This window comes from Epinephelus moara, chromosome 9 (genome assembly GCF_006386435.1).
Source record: "Epinephelus moara isolate mb chromosome 9, YSFRI_EMoa_1.0, whole genome shotgun sequence".
NCBI lineage: Eukaryota > Metazoa > Chordata > Actinopteri > Perciformes > Serranidae > Epinephelus > Epinephelus moara.
The window spans coordinates 31,841,924-31,866,826 of record NC_065514.1 but is presented as its reverse complement, the minus strand read 5'-3'; the positions used below and the strand labels follow the sequence as shown (position 1 = coordinate 31,866,826).

Here is a 24,903-nt window from a genome sequence, read left to right as displayed (position 1 = left end):
CTTTTAAAAGGCATTGCTCTCGTCACTGTTGCTCCTTCAGCTAGTGTATATCCCAAGTTTTATGAAACTATCACAAGAAAGACAGAAAAGTCCATTTGTGTGAGCGGATCAGTGGGATACTCAATGTTGCGGGTGAGTGTTATGCTTTTATCACTGTATGCAGTTTAAGCTTGTTGTTTACCGTGCAGTCAACCATTTATTAGCTACCTAGCTAATATAAATGTCAACATATTGTTGTCGTCACAGAAACAAAATCCATGCCCAGTGCGTTATTAAAATTGTGATGGGAGCACTTTTTTTTATAAAGAGCTGGGAAGAAGCACTCCCCTGTGCCCTGCCACCACTTTTCTGCCAATGAAAAACGCTATGTGGACACAGGTCATGACAGCTATTGTTCAAAAAAAACAAAACAAGATATCCCTTCCATACCTTGATTTATGTTGACTGTATGGTGGGATAAAGTTGAACATCGGTGATTACTAGCTGCTCGAGAAATATTTGTACTTTTTCTATCTATTTTTTTATTTATTTTTTTTGTTTTTATTTGTATATTTTTTCTAAATATTGGCAAGAAAAACAATTATATTTCCAAAAACACTGAACTATTACTTGCCATTCCCATAAATCCATAAAGCTGGAATATAGCCCTGTTTACAACATGGACAACCATTTGAGCAAGGATTGTCATAACTCCCTCCATGTCCTCTTCATTCCCATGTTTTGGTTCTTATTTCACCTGAATAAGTGAAAAACTCCTCATCTGGCCCAAAACAGCAAGACAGAGCACTTGCACTGACATATTATTTAAGCAGGCATAAAAACAAAAATTACTGCTGCCGTGAAGGCAGCATTATAACCCAAATCATTTTCTGCATTGTCTTTGTCTCCCCCATCTTTCTTTCTCTTTCCTCCCCGACACATTACGAGGAGCAAGAGGTGTAATGATGTGCTCGTTTGAGGAGGCAGCGTCTGGGCTCATAAACCCGGCTCAGGGGCCAAAATCACCCCCATCTCGCTGAATGGGCCTGTAGACACCAAGCTGCGCACAGTGATGCTCCATTACGTTAAAGCTGTCTCATTCACAGCTTTATATTTAAACTGAGCATTTAGCTCTGAGTTGCAGAAATGTTCAATTACTACAAGACAATGCTACGTCTTGTGAAATAAAACACTTAAAAGGACAATTTACGGAACCACATTATCTCTTTCTCACAAGGGGAGATGTGTTTCCTTATTGACTACCATTTTTATAAAATTATATGGTGGACATCCATGATAAGAAGACCAAAGAGGAGATTTATGGATGTAGTGAAAGAGGACATGAAGTCAGCTGGTGTGAGAGAAGAGGATGCAGAGGATAGGGTTAGATGGAGGCAGATGATTAGCTGTGGCGACCTCTAAAGGGAACAGCCGAAAGAGGAAGAAGAATAAGAAGAAGACGTCCATGATAAATGTGGCCAAAGTTTCAGTATAATGAGGTAAACATATGAAAAGAAATCCCTGTGCGCAAAAGGCCGGGTTCAGACAAATATTCCCAAATGATGTTCAGGTCGAGTTCAGCCTACTTGACATGGCCCTTCATACTTTTCTGTACAGTTAATTTCTGCTTCCTCGCTATGTTACCTTTTGATTCATTTTCAAAATGACACAAGGAAATGGGTGGAGCAGTGTAAAAGGGGTTGCCTCAGTTTTTCAGCAGCAGCACTGGAGTGGAGTGTTTTCCTCACATTAACTGCGTCAGGCTTAAGTTAAATTCAAACATTAAAAACAGAATGCCTGTGGGGTTCAGGTCAGGCTCAGTTACTACTTTCTCAGACTTGGGTCGGGTTTGGACAGAAATAAATGGAGTGTCTTCAACAGAAGGTGAATACAGGTGTTCCAGCACAGAGTATGAGAAAATGAAAGTGGTTTTTGATCATTAAAACATGTAAATATGTTCTAGTAGAGACCCAAAATATAAATATAAATATGAACATGAAAATGAGCATAATGGGTCTCCATTAAAACATTTCAATTTCAGGAATCGGTGGCGTTAATTTAGCATCATATTTGCTCCATGTTCAGGTCAAAACATGGTTTTTAATGTTGTACCTGCTTAGAGTTGGTCAGGTAGAGTTTGGCTGCCAGATTGACAGTCTGCAGCTTGACAATGTCCTCCTCTGCTGTGAAAGTCTTTGCCATCTTACGGAGTACGTCAGGTGCAATTTTTGGCACCCTCTCACAGTACTCTCCCATCAGCCACAGGATGCTGGCTCGGGCCATGGGGACCTGCAGGTTTGTGTGACAAATCAAAGAGAAAGAGCAGCAGTTGCTGAGAGTTCTTTACAACACTTATTTGTTCCTGCCTAAACTTTCAGGTTGAACAAACACAAATGGATCAACAGTAGGAACAATACAACGATGAATCGTACAGTGATGTTGTCGAAGAGCTTGGCCATGTGTTTGATGATCTCACTGTGCTGCGTGGGCTGAGTCTGAAGCAACTTCTTGATCACCACCACACTCTCAGCCACCACAGTCTCTGTAAAGATAAAACACACCGGCCAATCTTGGCACCTTAATATACTGATGAGGGTAAACAGTCAGATATCTGCAATCACTGATGGCATTTTACCGTCTCTGTTGGAAAGTAGCAGCACCAGACCGTTGAGACAAGTATCAGTCACCTCGGAGATGTTGGTGGCGCACCTGCCAATGGCTTGTATGGTGGCTGCTGCAAACGCCTTGTCCTGGCTCTTCACATAGGTCTGAAAAAGAGACAAGACAAAGACAGTGAAGAGAAGAAACTGTTTGAAAGTCAATAGGGAAGTGTAATACCAAGAAATACTGATGTCAGTAACTGGAGGATCATTAAGAAACAAAACACAAACCTGAAATTCCCTCAGGATGGTGGAGATGTTGGCTTCATTGGCCAGGTTGGTCAGGATCTCCAACTACAAAAATCACAGTGCAGAGGCTGGTTACAGTATGAGCTCAAGACTAAGATAGGAGAAAAGACAAAACTTTATTCATCAAGAAAGGAAGTGATGTGCAGAAGTTGCAGTACAAACTCAAAATATACACATGCCAAAAGTCAACAGTTAATGGTGAGGCTTCTAAAAAATGATAAGGTGCAATCAAAACAGAATAAGTGGGGTTGACAGGGAGGGCGGAGCCACCTCAGCACCCAATATCTCTGCTGTCCATCTTTTTGCATGAGGTAGCTGAACTAAAGATTCTGAGCTTGTGAAACTGTGATCAAAAATTATTTTAAAGCTTTTGGTTGTGCAGTATATTGCGTTTTGTAAGCTTGTGACAAATCTGCGGGAGAAATTCAAGTTAGTGAAAGTGAAGAAAACATTTGTAGGTATAGAAAAGAACAGAAAATATGTGGCTAAAATTACTCATTTTCAAAGCAGGAAACTATTCGTCAAAATCAATACACACAGTTCCCACACTTGTGGTTTTGCTTTTACAGTGAAAAACAGGAGCATAATTTGTACTTTTAAGTCAAATGGGTGTGTAACTTCAGTGTCACATAGTGGGAGAACTTTGGGGTGCTGAGTGTCATGCAGTTTTCTACTTTTAATCTGAACTCAAATGATCATCTTTTTGTGCAGACTCCCTGTTCATATAATTTGTGCATTTCTCAACAATCTTTTCTACACATCATCAAACCTGAATTTCTCCTGTAGACGTTTTTCACAGGTTTCTAAAAAGATGATAAACCACAGAGAGTGAAATTGTTTCTGAACAAAAACTTAAATTGGTAGTTACCTTCAGTGTTTTGATGTGTGTGGCGTCTGTAGACCTCACATAGAAACTCTTCATGAAGGGCTCAAACATCCCCTGTTTGGAGATAATTTATGTTAATACAGCAGATTGTGCCAGTGCATCAAGACACAGTTATTGTTCTGCTGCCCAGAAGCAGACTTACCTTCCTCTGAATGGACATCGTGGCTATATTCTGAAGCACAATGTACTGCACCTCTCTGTGCAGCAGAAGAGAAAGACAGCGACATATTCAGACATGAACAACATGGATGCAGAGATACAGTGAACTCTGAGAAGGCACACATGGATCTGCAGCTTTCTTTTGCATTACCTGTGGCTTCTTAGTAGCCGAACCAGTGACTTGGTGACAATGTTGACTTCATGCTTGGGGGCCAAATGCCAATAGAGTTGAGCAACAGCCATCACAACCTAAAACACACCAAACACAGTTGGATATTGATTAAATTATCTGTTTAGTTTAATCCCTCTTGAAACGTTTTACAGTCGGGCTTCTAGGCAGAGGCGGAAGAAGTATACCACACTGAAAAGACTCCAGTACAATAAGTCCTGCAATCAAAAACCTTAGCTGAGTTAAATAATGTAAGTGTTATTAGCACAATGTTTCGCTCATTTAATGAATGAAATGTAATGTTTCACTCATTTTATGTTTCGCTCCTTTATATACTGTTGAGTAGTTTCATCTACAGCAACGCATCATATTCTACAAAAACATCATGTTGTTTGCATGGCTGTCTTACGAGTATCTCTAAAAAAAATTCAACTTTTTATGGTGTCTGAATAACAGGCCTGTTTTCACCTTTGTGACTAAAGCTGTCAGACAAATGAAGTGGAATAAAAAGTACAATCTTTCCCCCTGTGATGTAGTGGAGTAGATGTATGAAAATGGAAATACTGAAGGGAAGTATATGTACCTCAAATTTGTACATGCACTTAGTCAAACACCACCACTGCTTCTGGGTAATGTCTTTGCTTTTCAGTCATTGTTTGTTTTAATTTTCAAAAAATTTCCATAACATGCTCCCAGCTTTTTACTCTCAAACTTTGTTACTTTTCCTTGATTTCATGTTTTGTAACACTCGGAAAAGCACTTTATAACTTTTAAGTGCTGTACTATTATTATTATTATTACACTACCATCAGTATATTACCACCTGCCTACCCAAGCTAAAATAAGATTCCCTCACATGCATGTCTTAGGGCTCCACAAAGGCACTCATGACACGACTCTATAAAGGCAATTTTTCAGCGGGGCTTTAAATAGCAGGCGGACGTGTGTCCATCGTTGCAGGCAGAATGAAAGGGTTCAGGCGTCTATGAAGATGGAGGATGTCACTGTGTCGTCGCGTGTAAAAGACACAGCATGTCACATTTTAATCAACACTTTCATTTGGGAGCATTTTTCCTCCCGCTGCTACACAGCGACAGAGACCTTGAGACTCCTGGGTGATGGAGATCTGCACTCACTATGTTTTTTATCTTTCTTTTTTTTTTTTTAACTTGGAGGGTGCACTATGGCAGGTATGTGTGTGTATTTGTATAAGGAAAGGTATCTTGAAATGTATTAATGCTGGAAAGTGAATTTGAAAGTGCATGTACGTCCATGAAGCAGCACTAGTGTAGCTTTTATCTCTAAGACAGCGGTGAGATATGAGCAAAGGCCGCACTCAGAAACCTTGATCAATGTTTATATCTCTCGACAGGTTAAAAAGCTGCGCACACACACTTACACCCCCTACTCCTAATGGCTAGAATATGGCTGTATATGTCTGTGTTTAAGTGTCCAGCTAACTCACAGCAGTGTTCCTGCTCTGCAGCAGAGGTTTGGTGTTCCTGAGCAGCAGTCTATGATCTGGATCCATGATGTAAGGCTTGGCCTCTGTCTGGTCTTTTTTCTCCTCAGAGTCAGAGTCATAGAACGCCTTCTCATTGTTCTCATCAAACATGGCACCCTGAAACACAAACAACACAATACAACACACTAAACAACAGGTTTTTAGTGAATTATTGTGAACTTCAATTTTATTGTCCAACCAAATTATAGTAACGTCTTTTCAATGCCTCAAGAATCAATTACTCTCTGAATTTCTCGTCATACAGTATAGAGCCACATTTACCAAGAAACAAATTTTATAAGGACATCCAGTATTGTGATATGTGTAAAAATAATTAAAAAACACAAAGACTGTTAATTAGGGTTGGGCAATATGACAGTATATACCGTGCCACAGCAGACATGTGGCCACCACGAGAGATTTATCAACCATTTCTACAACGGGAGCTATTCGGGGCGACTATGTAGCAAATCAGGGATGGATTCTCACGTGATCTTGTGATTCTCATGTTGTCTTGCAAATCCAGCTGCCTCCCAAGGTAACGTAATTTGAGCAGACATGGAATACGAGAGTGATATTGTAAATACAGAGACATGTAACACTTGAAATTATTGTTCTCTGGAATCTTAAAGCTTTCATTCTGGAATAATTTTATTTTTTACTGATTTGAGTCTTTTGTTTTTAACTCAAATATTGTATTAAATGAGGCAGTTGTTTTTTGTTTGTATGGAAGTTCCAAATAAAAGAAGAAAATATTGTGTGGTAATGAAACACTTACTGTACAGTGACACATAGCGTCTCCATGACATAAAATGACATTTTCCACAATAGAAGATTCTGACCACATCACCCACCTCCACTGTAAATCTAAATAACTCCTATAATACAATCCAGATACTGAATACAAAGACTTATTGGCTTTCTCATTTCACATTTCATTTTATCCATCTGCATAAGGCTGGTGGAATTTAATCTCTTTTGTATTGTCAACAAACCACATGGAAAGCCCAAAATAAACCATTTCTAAATACTTTTTGAGCCTGCTTGTCCAAGCCCAAGCCCATTGGTTCCTGCTACAGATATTAACTTGAAAAATGGCTCAGAAAGAAAGTTTCATTTTTCAAAAAGGCTCAGTAATTTCCTTGAACAGCTGGGAACTGTACTTTTCAGCAAACGTTACTCAAACAGGGGTAAATATTGTATTCTTTGGGTACTATTTTTAGCAGAGGATTAATCCACATTTGGATATCTAGTGGGTATTTGTGGCAGCAGGAGTCGAAATGAACTACAGTGTGTGTGTCTTTGTTAATGAAGGAGAGTGTCACCCACTACAACAGTGTGGCTCATTGATGTGTTTCTAACCTTGCAATTTGATTTGATTACAATTCAGAGGGCTATGATGTGATAATAAAATGATTACAGATGCATTGTGATGCACAAAAAAAGAAGTCAAAATGCCTCCATTCCCTAGCCTTTAATCCAGGGGCTGCCAGTCGGATTGTATTCATCTGTGGTTGCTCGCACTAATGCACTGTGGGATATTAATGCCAGCGTAGTGACCAAAAATCACTAAAATATCTCACATAGGCAAATGTTTTAGCATATTAAAAACACATACACAGTATGTACTGTGTGCCAAACCCTTCACTGGTGTCCATATTACACTGAAATACACTAACTATGAAACATAAATGCCAATTAAAATGGTCTACAGCCTTTTTAACTGCATTATTAATGAATAAATTAATCTAAAGGTACCTTTCAGTCTCCTGCCTGTATGAGATTAACAAAATGAGGGAGAGGCGGCATGCTCCGTTTCGTTGTTATTAACTAAATGTCTCCAGCAGTGAGAGCAGCCCCTCTGCTGCACTGTTACCTCCGGGGAAAGCCAAGACGCTGAGCAGGCTGGGCACAGGGTTTTTTGAGGTGAAACAGACTGAGCAGAGAGTTGTTTTCTTCACCACAGAGTTGTTTTAAGTTGTTTAGTGCTGCAGCGTGTGTTGGTCAGTCTATCTCGTTTGTTAACGTTACTGCTGATCACTGCTCTGCTCCATTAACGTTCGTCTTTGGGTGATGGCGTGGATTAGAAAGTATTCACAATATAGTTCACATTTGCCTTACAAAGGTAATTACTTAGACATTAAATTAAAACAAGCTTACAACTGCTGCCTTTTCTGAAGATAAATGACAAGATAGGCTAACTCTAGTGTGTAGACTGTCCGGATGCTGCACTGCCCTCACCGTTGAGTTCTGATTCTTTCCTTCATTCATCAATATCACATCATTAACTAACATTTAGATAACATTTTGATAATCAATTATTGACATTTGTGAATCAATGCAGAATCGTCCACATCCGCATCCAAGAATATATTTTTTTCCCCCACCCCTACTTGTTAGTAGGATCAGTTTATTGTTGATTTTGTTTTGTTTTTTAATGGGATCTGTTAAATAATGAAGTATCACCAGACTTGTCCTTTAAGATCAGACAGCTGCACTCATAAAACAGGATTCAGACAGACAGTGCATATTTGATGTGTTAAAATAATGTGTCTTATAATTCTGGCAACTGAGAAGTTCACATGACCAGTAATTGCTACCTTGTCTGGGCATCTAGGCAATTGCAAATTGCCACTTCATAGACTGGATCCTCATTGGTTTTAATGAGTGCCTCACCTCCTTCCAAGGACTGGTGAACTGTGTCCTGGCATAGCGCGTCAGCATGGAGATGATGACCACCTGGCCCCACTCCTCCACATCCACCAACAGGTTGCACAGCTTTCTGTAGTTCTTATGGATAAGGTCAATGCGATCTGGACACACCTCCTCAAAAGCCATCACCACACTGCCAGCCACCAACTACAGAAAAAAATGAAGGGAAGCAGAAGAACAGAGAGAAACCGATGAGGGAACTGTTACTGTTCTTTATGCATTTCTCTCCAGAATTAACATTCGAATGAATTGAAGTTGTGAAGATGAGTAGCAGATTTGTTAAGACAAATTTAACATATAATTTTGTCTCTTAAAAAAAGGCATAATATATAGACTCTTGAGAAATAATAGACTGGTAAACAGATATGACCCTGGTCAAAAAAAGTACCATCAATGCACTTAAGAACACACACACAATTTACCACTTTGATTGCAATACACACATTTCAGCCTCTAAGTAGTTAGTAGATAATTAAAAAAAGGGCGTCTGCGCTTAAAGTTTTAACTCACTTATTTTACACAACCCTGTGAAAGAGATCCATCAATGAGAGTGTTTCTCATATTTTTATGTAAATTACATTTTTCCTCAGGTACAAAACTCATTTCATGTTCAATTGACAAAGAAAGGACGAGGAGGAATCAGCAGCTGAGAGAGCCAATAATCAACTATGTTTTATTGGTAGGAGGAAAAAACCCATTTGGCTGTCGCCTGCCCCCCCACCACCCAACTGCCTGCTGGCTCGCTGACTGACTGTGAGACTGAATGAGTGACACTGTGGTGTATTAATATGCAAACAGCATTATCATGGGCAGGCGAGGGTGAAGAAGAAGAGAAAGGGAGCAGAATCTGGTCTTCCCAATTAAAGCCTTCTGGCCCCCGGTGGCCCTGTGGGAACCCACAGCATTTACCCATCAGCATTGTCATGAGCCTGCATTGATTGTGTGTCCATGTATGTGTGTGTGTATGAAATGTGTGTGTGTGCACGGCTGCTGTCTGTAGATTCTCTGAGAATTCTGGACCTTATATCTGAGCAATGATTAGCTTTTCTGACATTCACACACTAATACTGATGAATGGATCACTGGAGGATCAAACAACTGCATTTTATGGTATCACACTGATGAATGAAGTTAGATTTACTGAGTGACCCACAGAAATTCTAGTTACATTTGAGCACTTGCAGGTAGATCCAACCAGAGTAATTACATGATAAAGCTAGCTTAATACCAACAGTCTTGCATGAAAATGCATGCTATCATACGTGACAGAGTTTCAGAGAGGTGTCACTTTGGAGACTGTAGTTTGTGGTGCTGTTAAATATTGTTGCATCCTACTGAGAGGTGTTTCTAATATTGTGTCCAACCCATTTATATCAATAAGGGCAAGCTAAGTAACAGAAAAACGTCTCTGTATATCAAAACAGTTCAACAGCAGCACAAACAGCATCCTCCAAACATTACAACCTTCATGTGGGAGGATTTCCTATTGTATTAGACTGCATTAGTTTTAGCTGGGCAAACTTAATAAACTGGCAACTAAGTGTTTACTGACAGTCAAGACATCTTAACAACCATTAAAGGTCTAGTGAAGGATTTGGTGGCATCTAGTGACAAGGTTGCAATTTGCAACCAACGGAAAGTTCAGCATTTTGGTTGCCATCTTAGGCTTTTGGAGTTAGAAGTGACCACTGCCGTCACTTGAAGCAGCTCCACCCTTAAATATGCATACCTTTAAGCCTTAATAAAATGTGAACAGGTGAGTTTTAAAAAATATTCATCCCCTGTACAGTTGTCAACAATGTTGAATATTATTTCTGCTGAAAAAGTGGGCACTTAAATATGGCAGTCTATGGAAATTGACTGGTTTCTGGAGCCAGCCTCGTGTGGCCATTCAAAGCACTGCAGATTTTGTCACTTCCACACTGGCTCCATTTTTAAGCCTCGGAGGCTGCCGCTTGTGGCCGATGTGAAAATTCCCTTTGGCCCTATCTAGAGCCAGTGTGTGGTTTGCTGTTCTTGGCTACTGTATAAACAACATGGTGAACTCTGTCGGAGAGGACCCACTCCATATGTAGCTATAAACGGCTCATTCTCAGGTACTAAAAACACAATGACACGAAATACAATTTTCAGGTGAATATTTATATTCCAGTCCTGCCAGTATATCCCCCCAAATCATACACACTGGACTTTTAAAATTAAAGTAAAAGTAAACATATATATGTGAAAGTATCACTAGAAGTAGGGCTGGGTAATATATCGATATTATATCAATGTCATAATATGAGATTGGATATAGTCTGAGATTTTGGTTATCGTAATATCGTCAGTGCTGTCTGGAATTGAAGGCTGCATTACAGTAAAGTGATGTAATTTGCTTAACTTACCAGACTGCTACCTACTTAATCACTATTTCCACATTACTAAGGATTATTCACCAAAAAACTCATAGTTTGTGAAAGCACTAAAAGTCAACCAGCCCTACAACACTGTCACAGTATTGTAAATGATGGAAAACAAACAAAAAAAACCAAACATGTTATTTGATTTTTTCCATATTGCCCAGCTCTATGGAAATTTGCAATTATGTACCCTGGCCTATCTCTACATACATCAGTAGCATTTCTGTATTGACATATATGTCATGACAAGTACACACACTACACTACTCTGAATCTGTATCTAATGAGTCTTATTTGATTTATCTACAGCAGGATAAATCATGTTTTAGGGTAAATAAAACAGTTTTTGGAAATATGTGGACTCTTTTGAGATAAACCAGATAAAGTACAAACATTTGCTATTTGATCTGTGTGCTATTTAGTGAAGTTTTCTTCCATATATATTCAAATTACTGAGTAAGTTGACCTCGTTTGAGTTAGAGAAGCTGTGCACAATATTGTTTTAAATTGCTTTGAGTAAAGATGCTTATATAAATTAAAATTTAGCCAAATTATACACACACAAAAGGCCACTCTCAACTCTTTAGACCTTTTTCACAGCAGACATTATGAGCTCAACGATGGCTGTGTTCCAGTTCAGTTTGAAAGTTTCAGGGACGTGGTGTTGAACATACTATCTAACATCAAAATGGAACAGAGCCACTATGAACTAAATATCATTAGTTATACCTGTGCTTTTCTTACTGTGACAAGTCATATCGCTGTAAAAAAGAGGTTTCTGACCCAACCCAACAAAAAAGTTGAATATAAATTAATCTGGATAATCCACAAAACACAATAAGGGATGCACAGATTTATCAGCCAACTTTTCGTATCGGCCAATATTCGCCTTGTTGACTACCAGGAAATAAGATGATATTCACTGATGGCAGTGGCCCATGTCATTCTGTTGTGTCACGTCAATTTTGTGCAGGCTAAAATACAGGGCTTGAGACTAATGGTGTCCCGTCATCCTGAACATGAATTTCGAATCCTCACGTAGCAAAAGAATGGCCTAACTTTGCCTCTGATGGGCTTACCCTTGCGTTCTTACCCTAACCCTGACCAATTCCAGTCTTCTTTCCTGAACCTAACCACTCAAACCAATGAAGGCAACAAGTGCTAGCCAATAATAGGAGTAGTAGGGCGGGTTGTTCCTTGACAATCATAGGATTTGCAAATCTGCATCCCGGACACAATGGAAAACATGTTTGGCACGAGCAGAGATCTTCCCAAGGGTGCATTTGGGACAAAAGGATGCAGTAAACTCACCATTAACACTTCAGAGGACACACCCTATTTTTTCCCTGATAATGCTGCATTGTGAACAACAAATCTGTGTTGACGTCGGCAGGAGGAAAGCTAGTTAACATTAGCTCTTAGCAGCCGGTGGCCAGAACTAACAGCTAACATAGGTTGCATTGAGTTATATTATGATGTGTTCAATCTCTATTCACTGAAAATGAGTATTTGGTAAAGGTAAGCTGTGTTCAAATGTAATCTTGTAAAATGTAGTTTTTGGTCACAAATTTGAATAAATACAGCTGTTTGAAGGAGAAATTTGATGATGTTTTTACAGCAATATAAAACAGGTATAAGAGACACAGGTTTTATATATTATTTATAGTAAGAAGCTTTCGTAGCACTTATTTTTTATGTTTCTTCATGTGAAAGAAGGTTATATTAAAGGTTGTTTAATAATTCTGTATGTACTGTATAACAGAGTTTCACAATTGGTGCATCACTGACAGGATATAATCTGTTGTAATAGGGACTAAGTGTTTACAGTGACTGATGTTCAGTTTAAACAAATTTATGGCTTGCACATATCTATGCTAAAGTATCTTCGCAGCACTTTGAAACACAGCTGGTCTTTTCAGTTAATATTTCTTCCAAAATAGTCTACTGTAGATAAACATACTCAAAGCAGTCAATTAGAATGTATGTACTTTAAGCTTGTATTGGTGTGTATTTTGACTCCCCTGGCATTCTCCCAAGGCCTCTCCTGTCTCTAAGGCTATTACAGGCAGCACTGTTCGTGAGCATGTGGATTCTGCTGCAAGGCTTTGTGCATTCTCCACCAACTTCCCCCATTAGACATAGCTCCAAGGTAAACTACATGCACCATCAACAAAACTGACACCCCAATCTATGGAGTTCATACACCTCCTCCCCCTCCTCGACCATATTATCTACCCTGCGTGACAAGCTGGTAATGGAAAAATCACACTAAGCAAATGGTTCTTCTAATAACAATAAATTTCCTATAAAATTATGAAGGGCCCAAACCGTTTCCTTGCATCTATTTTGCTATGAATTCTAATTAGGGTGCCAGAGAGGCAGAGAGTGCTGGGTCATCACGCCACAGACAACGTGCGCCTTTTTGATTGATGGCCCGATGTGGGGTCGGCCTATCCTCCCTTCTCTCGCTCTTCTCCTGCTCTTTTCCTCCTCCCTCCTTTTTCTCTTAAATTAATGGGCATCTCACCTAGCACCTGATCATAGTACCCCCCTCCGCCCCTGCTCCTCCTTTCTGTTCTCATTTCAATTTTGCAGAGGGTGCAGAGGGGTGGGGCGGTGGGAGGGATCGATCATTTATCTTGTAATGGCTGGATAATAGATCCATCACGGTAAAACAGCTGCACAAACTCCTATGTTGTCTCTGTCATCGGGCCTTCCCATTTTCTCTTTAAACCATCCTGCCTATAAGCAGGGCCCCCGTGTGTCACAGCCATTTAGCCAAACAGGCACATCTGTAAAGGTAAATGTCAAGAGGCCTGGACAATGTTACAAACTGGAACAATAACCAAATGTTTCCTTCTTCCACAGGCAGCATACTGACATCAGCTAAATAGCATTTACCTAAATTAATTAACTTATTTGCAGTTAAACTGATTCATTAACGTCCGATATGGTACAACTGTGTCACAAACCTAAAGATGTCAAAGGTAAAGTAAGGACACAACAGCTTTTTTTTTTTTTTTACATTTTGACACAGCAGAACAAGCACAGGTGTAATTAATAACATTAGGACTAGGACACTTGATGGAACTGAGCCATTATTAACGCAGACTGAAAGCTCTGTATTGCTAGTAGTGAGCATCAGTCATTAACTATATACAAAAAACAGGCGTAGCTACCGCGACATTGCCCATTGGTTTGTGGACTTCCATTTCGAAGCCTCGAGTTTGGTATTGTGGCTGTCAACATCTTGGATTTTTGGAGCCAGAAGTGACCATATTTGGATGAGAAGGTGGAGCTGTGGAGGAGCGAGGGGTGGATCTGACTCAGCAGACAGCCTGTCATTCAATGCAGCTAAGCCCCTCATTATGCGTAACTCTTAGCCTTAATAAAATATAAATGTGTGAGCTAAATAAAAATTCACCCCCTGCACAGTTGTCATGAATGTTGAAATTAGCTATAGAGACCAAAAGTATTTTTGTACCAGGCTGTAAACATGTTTATTTCTGCTGTTAAATTGGGGATTTTAACATGGCAGGCTATGGGCATTGACTCACTTCTGGAGCCAGCCTCAAGTGGCCATTCAAGGAACTGCCGTTTTTGGCACTTCTGGACTGGCTTCATTTCTTAGCCTCGGAGGTTGCCACTAGGTCAACGGGTACGATTTCCCAGTAAAATCAAGGCTCGATTTACAGCACAAAGGAAGTGCATCAATCTTTGTGCAACCATAACAGGAAGAGAGAAGCTGTTTTGTTTTCCCTGGTAGCTATTGCTAGCTATCTCCAGTTACCAAAGAATATCAGTGTCAAGTTCTTTGCAGTTACTGTCCCCAGTAATGCTACAAGGTATACCAACACTAGAAAGATATTGCAATACCCTGCCGTTAAAAATTGTACAATAATTGTACAACAATTGTACTTTGGGAACAACAGTGTTATAATGTGCTAATTTACTGAGGAAAAAACACAACTACATGTATGAAAAAGAAACTAACAAGAAAACACTTAACAGCACATAAAATGCAATTTTATTGGGCAGGAAAATAATACACATAAATGGTATTAACTGTAAGTCTAACACTTCCAGGATTGTTGGCCTGCACTCTACAGTAGTGCACTAACGTAGACTAAACACAAATGACTCAATACTCCTCCTTGGTTCTTCCACTGAGGAAATTTTCTAGTTTTCGATTTAGTGAAGTTTTAGGTTTTTGTCATGATATCATTTCAGTATTGGTATCGAGATATTCAGGCAGGTAAAAGCATCAGTATCGTGACAACAGTAGCGGTAACCCTGCCCTCTGTCGGTATTTTCTTATTTTCTTCATAATTTGCTGTGTTCGGAATGTTCCTGGGCACAGCGCACAGGTGAGGTTGAGACTTGAGAAGGTAGCGACCAGGTGCCAGACTGAAAGCAGAAGGCATCCAAGAGGAAGCTACAAAAGTCTCAGACCCAGTGCTGAAATAACGCAAATATAGAGGGGCGAAATGGCAAGCGGACAAAGCTCATTCCAAAACAAGAGTGAATCTGGAGTTGTTTTCTTGCCTTCACTTTTGCCATGACACGGTTTACAAACAGTAGCTGACAATTACTACACAGTATACCTTTAAAGCTTATCTTACTTATTAGCTATTAATTAATTAAAATGCGTTCCATGTCCTCACCAGCCCTCTAAGGTAGTTGATCTCAGGGAAACACTGCTTAGTGTTACTGCCAGCATAAAGAAATAGAAATAAAATGGCAAGAAGCCTGCCATCGTTGTGGGACTTCCAAATGCTACATGGTATCGTCCTAGCATCATAAAAATGCATCACTTGATAGCTATTAAGTGTCCACTATGTTTGGGTTTTTTCGCCATTCATCACAGACTGATAGTGCTCTTGTGTCTGTGTGATGATAGTGCCCTCTCTCTCCGTCCCCAGCCTCACAATGTGGGCTCCAACGGGGGAGAAGTCATCTGTCTTCGTTAGCGTCTGGGGCTAAATATGCTATGCATCTGGTACTGGGCTTTCCATCCCCCCCTTGGCCTAAGCTGCTTTGTTTTGTTTGTATAATGATAGGTATACGCTATGAATACATAATTACAACAAACTGTGCATGACTGGCACGTCCAAACACAACATACTCTGCATTCTGAGACCAACGTCTACATATCTGAAATTGGCATTTAAACACCCTTAGTATTCACTGTGACCTCCTCAAATTAATGTGCTGCCTACTGACTCCTAATGGGCTGCCTGCATTGTGTCTGTGACTGGCCTAAACACAGAATTTGAGAATCCAACTCATTTATGGTCCATTGTAGGGAAAAAAAAAGAAAAGAAGTTGGCCTTTGAGAAAATTAAGCTGACACTAGCATCAGTGCGAAAATTCCTTCCAAATGGACACTTAACAAGGAGCATCTGAAGATGTGTGGGTTTAAGTGGGTGTTAACAAACCATGGCATTGCCGAATGAGTTGTGGGATGGAGAGCTGAGAGGAGAATCACTTTGACTGGGGCGCCCTCCAGTGGTCTGCGTTCCCCAGCATGGGAAATTAAACTGAGTAGCACTTACTGCTCAGCCTGTACTTACTGTGCTTTTGTCTTTCAATAGTTTCTCTATCACTTCGATCAGCTGCTCTTTCTGGTCTGGATCCAGGCTGAAGACAATAGAGAGCGAGAGAGACAAATTGTCAGCTAAGGAATGGCAATTATTCACATAACATGAAAACTTGATAGACTTACAAATTTAATTATGTCCCCTCTGTGTGCTCAGAATACGGATGTGCCTGTGTATCACATCAACTGTCTATGAGCAGGTTTTATTTTCTAATCTAAACAAAGACTGACCAGTCCTGTTCAATGACTCTATATAATGAACACTCAGTAGTTTAGTCTGTAGAGAGCAGTAAAGTCAGATTTTGGACACTTGGGCCCCACGTTGCATCCTCATTGACAGGTACAGTGTTTCACAACTATTCATTTTCACATCTGTAAAATGCATTGTATTGCATGTGAGCAGAAAGGATTGTTCATGCTCTAGAAGTCCAACTCAAGTTTTTTTGCCACCAATTACAGAGTAATAAAATGTTGAGTATCTGCCGATACCAAGTCCTGATCTGATATTTCTATTTTCCAAGATATTACAGCTGCACAGTGCAGACTTCAAGTGCATTAAAAGTTATTTAAATCAATCTAATGTATATGCTTGACAACTGAATAGCTCTGCATCAGATTGGAACATCCCTAGTACATGTCATGCCATGGATTAGAGCTACAACAAGTAGATGAGCACATAGGCAGACAATTAACCTGCAACTATTCTGATAATCAATTAATCCTTTTACAAGCAAAATGTCCCAAAATGTCAAAAATTCAAATTCTAAAATCATGATGGTTTGCTGCTTTTCTTTGTTGTATCTAATTGTACACTGCACATGCTTGGAAGGTTTGGACAGGTGGTTGAATGAAACAATATCTGAATACCTCATCTAGGGCTCTGGAAAATTATAGCAGGCAGCTTTCACTATTTTCTGACATTTTGCAGACAAAACATCTACATTTACATGTACAAAATACACAATTTTTTGCCTTTATTCCAAAAAAGATGATATTCCTACTAAACTGCTCACATGGCTAACCAAAAATGTTTTTGTTTCTGTTTTTTTAAATAAGCTATTACCAGAAAATTGCAGAAGACAGAGGCACCAAGGACTGAGTACTGGGTGGATGATATACATATATATACATATACATATACATACATACATACATACATATATGTGATGGAGACATTGACTTTTTCTTCCTGATTAGAACTGGATAGATTTCATAGAATTTGGGAAAACTGGATTGCATACATATCACCAAGAAATCCCTTGGTTCATCGCAACAGTTTGTTAAAATGTTATAAGATGTTTCACTGGAATAATTCCTTAAATCTCTATTTTGACAGAAGTAGATATATACTGTATGACATGTGGTACAAGTGGTGTGCATAAGCGGAAAAAAAAGGACAGAAAACATACAATTTCTCTGTTTTGATTTTTTTCCCCTTTGTTTAATTATTATGATCTTATTTTTATTTATTCATTTTAGTATTATTTCTTGACTTCCTTTTTTTCCTCTTTCTTCTTCTCTTGTTTTATTTGAAATGACTGATTGAAAATGTGTGGACAGATCTTGGTATGCAAGTGTTTATAGTATATGTGTGCATGTAAGTACATATGTAGGGGCACATAGGGAGTGGAGTATTGATATACTCATGTAAATGTAAGGGGTCGATGTATAGTATCTAGAAATCAGTCCTTTCAGTTTATTGTCTTTTTATCAGTATTGAACTTTATGGGTTTTTTTTAATGTAAAAAAAAAAAAGGAAAATGTATGAGACAATGAAATGATAGGTCCTTGTCTCAATAAAAAGACATGCAGCCATGTATACTCCAATCACCATGCCCTGACATGTCATTTACAGTGTCAAAATAAGAAAAAAAGTGGAATGGCTGGAGCTGCTTGTGCCATTTTGCATTTTTGTGTCAAAATAGGTTTTGGCGGAACTGTTGGACAACACAAACACAGCCTCCCTCTTTCATTCCTTCAGTCACCTTCTTGAAAATGTCAGCAATGCAAGCACGTATCTAAGTCTTTTATAATGTTTAAAAGTATGTGTGTTGTATAATAATATGGGCTTTTCTTTTGGGCATGCATCTCTACACCAGCCTTGCAAACTATTGGTGAGTTTATTTTTGTATAACAAATCTCTGACAACACACAGAGCCGACTGTAAATAGGCCAGAGGCGGTGTGTCGCAAACTGCAGTAAAAAAACCCAATTGAGACGCATATTCCGAATGCACTGTCAACATGTCCAAAGAATGGTCCTAAAACCAGAATAATATCCAAATGGAATATGCTGTTAACATGACCCCAATCCAATCTGGAATATTGTCACATTGGGAATGATAGTAGAATATTAGTGTGCATGTAAATGTAGCTAATTATTTATCAAGACAATAATAAGTTGCGGCCCTACAATGGATGCTACTTTTTTGGTTTCATTGTGGGAAATTTCCAGAGCACTAAAATATATATATATATATATATATATATATATATAATGCACCATAATATATATATATATATATATATATATATAATGCACCATAGAATAAACAGATTTCAGAGACAGCCCTACTCTTGTAAAGAGCTATCCTCTGATACCAACCATCAAATTAAATGTGCAACTGATCCATTCCAGCTTAGTTTTACTAGTTTGCTCTTATTTCAATCTTTGATCCATGCCAGTCTCAGAAAGACTCCGCTGATAAGAGCAAGATAACTGCAGGGCAAAACCCCTTATATCAACATTACTCAATATTTACTGTATTAACTGCTTAGAAATGAGGTGGAAAGGAGAGCCATTCAACTAACGAGTGCAGCTACTACATCCGAACTCTTATTATTTTTTGCCAAAAGCAGGAACAACATCAGATGCACAGAACTGTACCTGTAGAGCTTCTGGATGGCGTGGGCTGCCGTCTTCCTGACATATGGGGACAGGTCAGTTGACGCCTCTTTGATGGCCAACATCATGATGGGGACAATTATGGTGACCCGGATACTGGACAAAACCCTCAGTGCGCTGGCCCGGATCAACTGATTTGGGTCCTGCCACAGAGATACAAAAACCCACTTGTGTCAGTTTGTGAAAGAATGTTTTCTACTAATTATTTTTTAAGTATCTGAAGCATTTCACAGAAAATCGAGGTTAGAGATTACATGCAACTTTCCCAGTCGTAATTTGGAACTACAACAACACTAATGTCATACATAAATAACAAAAACAACACAGTTAACATCTCAGCAATAATATATTATACATATTGCAAGAAAAGACAGCTTTTTACCATATTAGTAATAATGAAGAGAAAAGACAGTGACAAGAAGTAGAGATGTTACCTTAAGGGCCCGCTGGAAGGTGCTAATGGATAGCAAAGCCAGGTCCTGCTGTTCTTCTGCATACCTCACCAGGTACACATATACAAGCTTCTTAAGCTGCAAAGGACAATTAAATCAAAAAGGCAATAAGTTGAAGCAGCTGTGAGGGGAAATTAATGCAGCACATGGAAAGGAAACAAGCTGTGTTCTAAGAGTTCAGCAGGTTTATGTGAGAGGACGTGCTGTATGTTGTTAATAAAAGACAAAAGAGTACAGCTATAAAAGGAATAAAATGAACAGGAAGAGTCTTCTTTCAGCTCAGTTTTTCTGAGTTTATTATTTCAAGTAATATGAGGAAAAAAGTTGGTAAAGAAAGTTTTCCTGTCTTGGTATCACGAGCTGCAGACTCCATCCAGTGTTGTTTCAGGCAGAGAGCGAGGTTATGTATTTTTGTTCCCTTTCAGAAATTGCTACTGAATTATTTGCCCCGCCGTCTTGTGTTCCTGGCTTCCACACCTCTTCTTTTCTCGCAGGAAGGCCTGAGATAATATTTGTCCTGCTTTCTGACGAGGTTAACTGGAGGCCAAAGGTTACTTGTCTGCTGATCACATCAACTGTCCAGAAAAAAAAGGAACTAACAGAGCTGATTTCTTCCTATAAGGCAGCAGATTCATAAATAATGGAACTGGAATAAAAGTGTTTATGAAAAATGACGATTTACTTCAGGAACTATATATAATTTCATTTAAGAACTGATCTACAGTCGAGGTCAGGGGTAAGGTCACGTTTTAGGTGCAATCGCAGAGAGTTTAATTACTAATCAGCACCATGCTTTCTAACGCAGTGAGTATTGACCTGCAGCAGTGCACTACAGTTCTCAATCATCCTTCTGGTCATTACTGCTGGAATTAATGGCATTACTCACTATAAAAGCAGACTCAACCCATCTGCCCTCAAGGATCTGGTTTCTCTGACCACACAGCACAAGACTGATTTCATTTTGAACAACTAAGTAGGCAGTTAAAGGCTCTACAACTTGCTCAGCACCAAATAAGATTTAATGTTTTGTTTTTTGTTTTTTTGCTTTGCTTCATGTCACACAAAAGCATACACAAGTACGCCAAAACATGCACACACACATACATTTATGATATGTGGAGTTAAAATAAAGGGTGCAACAATGATGAAAAAAATAAATCCCACTGATATTAAATCACACAACACCCTCATGCTCTTGTGCTGTTTTCTAATTAACGGGGATCAATGGCGGCTCATAGTGACAAGGAGAGAAAGGGATGAGGGTGGGAACAAGAGAGGAGGCCATTTTTAGTGAGACGTACTATAGGTGAGTAAAGTGTGGAAAAAACTGGGAGAGAGAGAGGAGAAACCAGCACTACCTTAGCAGCTGGTGTATACGAGATGGGAGAGAGGAGACGTGACTGTGGGCTCTCTTCTGCCAATTACATCCACCCACCTGCTCCCCTACCCTGCCATGAGTTGCTTCGGCTGCATGCCTTGCACACAGCGCCGGGCTTCAGGCCCCCCGCTCACATGCTGCCCCTCACGCTACCTGATTATTCTGCTGCTGCTAATCAATATTCACAGGCTCTGGGCATGGGAACCCCTCTTGAGCTGCTGCTTAGTGTTCGGTCATTCACTGGAATAGTCCGTGCACAAGTCTGCCATGATTTAGTGGAGTATTTACAGACCCACGGTATCTTACAGTGTCTTTCTGCTGCTACTGCACCAATTCATGATTTAAAACTAGTTGTATTACTATTGACTGATCAGGTGATATGCCTTTTAAACTAGAAAATCCGTCAAAGCGTTCCTGAGATATCACAATTAAGAGAAAGGGACAAACAACCCAAAAACATAATGCCTCCAGCCACGGCTGTCACCAGCAACAAGGCATAAAAATGTTTTCTTTCTTGAAAAACAAATTAGACAAACCTAAATAAATACCAAAAAAAAAAAAAAAAATCATTCATCCGGTCACAGTTAAGTGGATCTGTAAAACCGATATTATCACAACTAGAGTTACTGTTCCAGACTCATATTTCAACACACGTTTAAGTTATCAAATTCTCTTATTTCAATTTTATGTTGTCATTTACTCACATTTTAATCGACTTACTTTTTACCTGTATACATTTGTACACCAGTACTGTTACTTTTACTTTACTAAAATATTTCAAGCAACAATACTTTTACTTGAGTATATAGTATGGTAGTGTACTCTTTCCATCCCCGATGGTACCCATGACTGAGGCTATTTTGTATCTTTTTTTCTCTCTCTGTCTCTCTCTCTCTCTTTGTGTTTGTATTTTCGTTTAGTTATTTTGGGGGGAGGCAGGTTTAGAACATGTCCAACGACAACGGAGGGGAAATTTAAGGAACTGGAGGAAAAGTTAGAGCTCCAATGACTGCTTGAACGTATATGAATGATCATCCATTCATTTTCCGTAACCGCTTATCTTGTTGGGGGTCGCAGGGGGAGAGGCAAGAGGCAGGGTACACCCTAGACAGGTCACCAGACTATCACAGGGCTGACACATGGAGACAGACAACCATTCATGCTCACATTCACACCTACGGTCACTTTAGAGTCACCAATTAACCCGCATGTCTCTGGACTCTGGGAGGAAGCCGGAGTACCTGAAGAAAACCCACGCTGACACGGGGAGAACATGCAAACTCTGCATCCCCATTATTCTTACCTTGTGTTTATTTCAATTCTTTTATCTTTTATTTTTTTATGTCATTATTCTTGTATGACCATTGGTTTTAAGTATGTCTGTTTAGCTTTGTACAAGCTTTCATACGAAGCCAATCCACATGAGCCTACAATTGTTCTGAAAGAGGAAGTTCCCTCTGTAACGTAACACGGAATAACCATGTGATGTGTCACACAAGAACTACATGAATCACAGCAGTAATGATGATGTTTTTTTCTGTGATATATATTTCTTAATACTGTCATACCTCAATGTTCTTACTCGCAACGTTCTTCACCACAGCAGGAAAGAGCTCTGATGAATTTTTCCCTTTGGCAATCAGCTGAAAACAAATCAAACAATAAAACAATTTTATCCACCAATCTGATCTCTGGTATTAAACTCAACAACTGAAAACACACAGTTACAATGTTGCAGTTTGTCCTGTGTGTGAATTCCCATGATGCACTCACCCCAACGATCCTTTTCATGGCTTCCAGCTTGAGGGACTCCTTGTTGCTCTCCAGCATCTCTTTAAGGTCTTCATTCCTGAGGACAGAAAGAAAATACTGTAACCTGTGCTTATTATGGTCATTAGAGAGGCCTTAGAATTAACGCTCCTCAGACAACTTGACTAATCAGTTTCAAGCATGAGAGGTTGACCAAAGGTACTGTGAAAGCTCCATGTATACAACATCTGTGTCAGCTTCACAGATTACAGGGTACACATACGAGGGCCACATTGGCTCCTATAGGCTACACAGTTCTGTACATTATTCAGCCTATAGTGGCCTAACAATGCACCCAAACAAACAGCAAGAATGTCATCTTTACCACTACAAACAGCAGCATCACACTAATCTCTGCTAAAATGTCTGCACTCACATGATATGACAATGCTCATTCCTTGGCTAATGCTGACACACATTGTGATTGTGCAATGACACAGGTTGTTTGTCTCACGCAGAGGCTAAACATCTGGAAGGGTAACGTTCAGATGGAAAACAAAATGCAGGAGAGATGCAGATCATGTGTTTGTTTCTTGGAACGAAATGGACAAACAGATTTTTAGCCCAGACAGAAATATATAAACAACCTGAAATTTTGTGCAGATGTTCATGTTCTTTAGTAGGATTCATTTCTAATAATTCTGATGATCTTCTGATTTTTCATCTTGCACCATCATCCGCCAAAAATGACCAAATACTTATGAAATTCCCATCAGCCTCTGCTGTACTTTGTATATAGTACTAATTAGCAATCTTAGCATGCTAAACTACAGAAATACTTCACCCACAAAATAACCATTTGTATATCAATTACTCACTGGGTGTTATATTGAATTCATGAAGACAAGTGTATTGTTTCTGCATACCTTACATTGAACAGAGAATCCAAAAAGACGAACATTCTTGATGAATTGAAGTAAGCAGGGTCCGCAAAAACTATACTAAACTACATTCGCTAAAACTTTGGATGTAAAACACATCAGTTCAAACAGTGTCATGCACTACTGAGTAGTGTACCTTGGCATGCGCATGCATTTTAACTCTGATTAAGTGGAGCTCATACGAACGCATGCTCAGGTATGCTAAGGGTGCAAAAATAGTAGGCGGAAGTGTTTAATATTGTAACACATTTGCAAAAATGCAATATTGAGCCCACAACAGGATAAATGACACTTGGATTATACTGCACAAGTTGTGTGAGTTTGTAAATGGGTGTTCTGATATAATTTCGCTATTGTTGAATGCAGACCCTATTTACTTCAATTCATGAAGAATGTTCTCCTTTTTTAGAAAAACAAAGTTTTATTGACAAATTCAACGCAACACACCGAGTAATTGACATACAAATTATCATTTTGTGGGTGAAGTATCCCTTTAACTAAATTAAGATAGTGAACATAGTAAACATTATATCTGCTCTGCAGTGAACATGTTACCTTAGCATTTAGCTCAAAACACTGCTGTGCTTTCCTACAGCCTTACAGACCTTGGTCACGTTTCATCATTAATCTAAGTGACTAAATTGTCTTAATTCCAATATTATGTTGTGATTTAATACATACTATTAATCTCACAGGAACATGTAGGTAAGTTAAAAGGCTACACCATGAGTCATAATTTTACAAATGTAATGTATTTTTTCTGGATTGTATTATACTTTTTGAGATACAGTTATCACGTTAGGGATGGGCAATATATTGATATGATATTGGTATTACAATATGAGACTAGCTATTGTCTTACATTTTGGATATCATAACATCATGTGTTGTCTTTCCCCAGTTTTAAAGGCTGCGTTACAGTAAAGTGATTTTCATTTTCTAAACTTACCCAAGTGTTCTAGCTGTTCTCGTCATTACATACACATTACTGATGATTATTTATCAAAAACCTCATTGAAGAAATATTTTGTGAGAGCAACAATAGTTCACCCTGCAATAATGCCGCAATATCAATATTGACATATCTGATCAAAAATATTATGAATCTGATTTTCTCAATAACACCCAGCCCTTATTCAAGTAAAATAATCTGCAACAAT

The 24,903-nt window shown here is 39.1% G+C and overlaps 1 protein-coding gene across 2 annotated transcripts in view; it reads right to left on the bottom strand.

Moving 5' to 3' along the window:
- Nucleotides 1-24,903, bottom strand: part of ap3b1a (adaptor related protein complex 3 subunit beta 1a) — a 78,504-nt gene that overhangs the window by 45,159 nt on the left and 8,442 nt on the right. For both annotated transcript variants that reach the window (XM_050052351.1, XM_050052350.1), the window contains exons 2-15: nucleotides 22,827-22,902; nucleotides 22,622-22,696; nucleotides 19,658-19,753; nucleotides 19,206-19,366; nucleotides 16,294-16,360; nucleotides 8,283-8,465; nucleotides 5,568-5,723; nucleotides 4,085-4,182; nucleotides 3,917-3,971; nucleotides 3,757-3,828; nucleotides 2,871-2,933; nucleotides 2,615-2,747; nucleotides 2,412-2,521; nucleotides 2,092-2,268 (exon numbers count right to left, since the gene is read on the bottom strand). In XM_050052351.1, coding sequence (XP_049908308.1) covers nucleotides 2,092-2,268; nucleotides 2,412-2,521; nucleotides 2,615-2,747; nucleotides 2,871-2,933; nucleotides 3,757-3,828; nucleotides 3,917-3,971; nucleotides 4,085-4,182; nucleotides 5,568-5,723; nucleotides 8,283-8,465; nucleotides 16,294-16,360; nucleotides 19,206-19,366; nucleotides 19,658-19,753; nucleotides 22,622-22,696; nucleotides 22,827-22,902 — 1,522 coding nt within the window. The remainder of the gene's footprint in view (nucleotides 1-2,091; nucleotides 2,269-2,411; nucleotides 2,522-2,614; nucleotides 2,748-2,870; nucleotides 2,934-3,756; nucleotides 3,829-3,916; nucleotides 3,972-4,084; nucleotides 4,183-5,567; nucleotides 5,724-8,282; nucleotides 8,466-16,293; nucleotides 16,361-19,205; nucleotides 19,367-19,657; nucleotides 19,754-22,621; nucleotides 22,697-22,826; nucleotides 22,903-24,903) is intronic.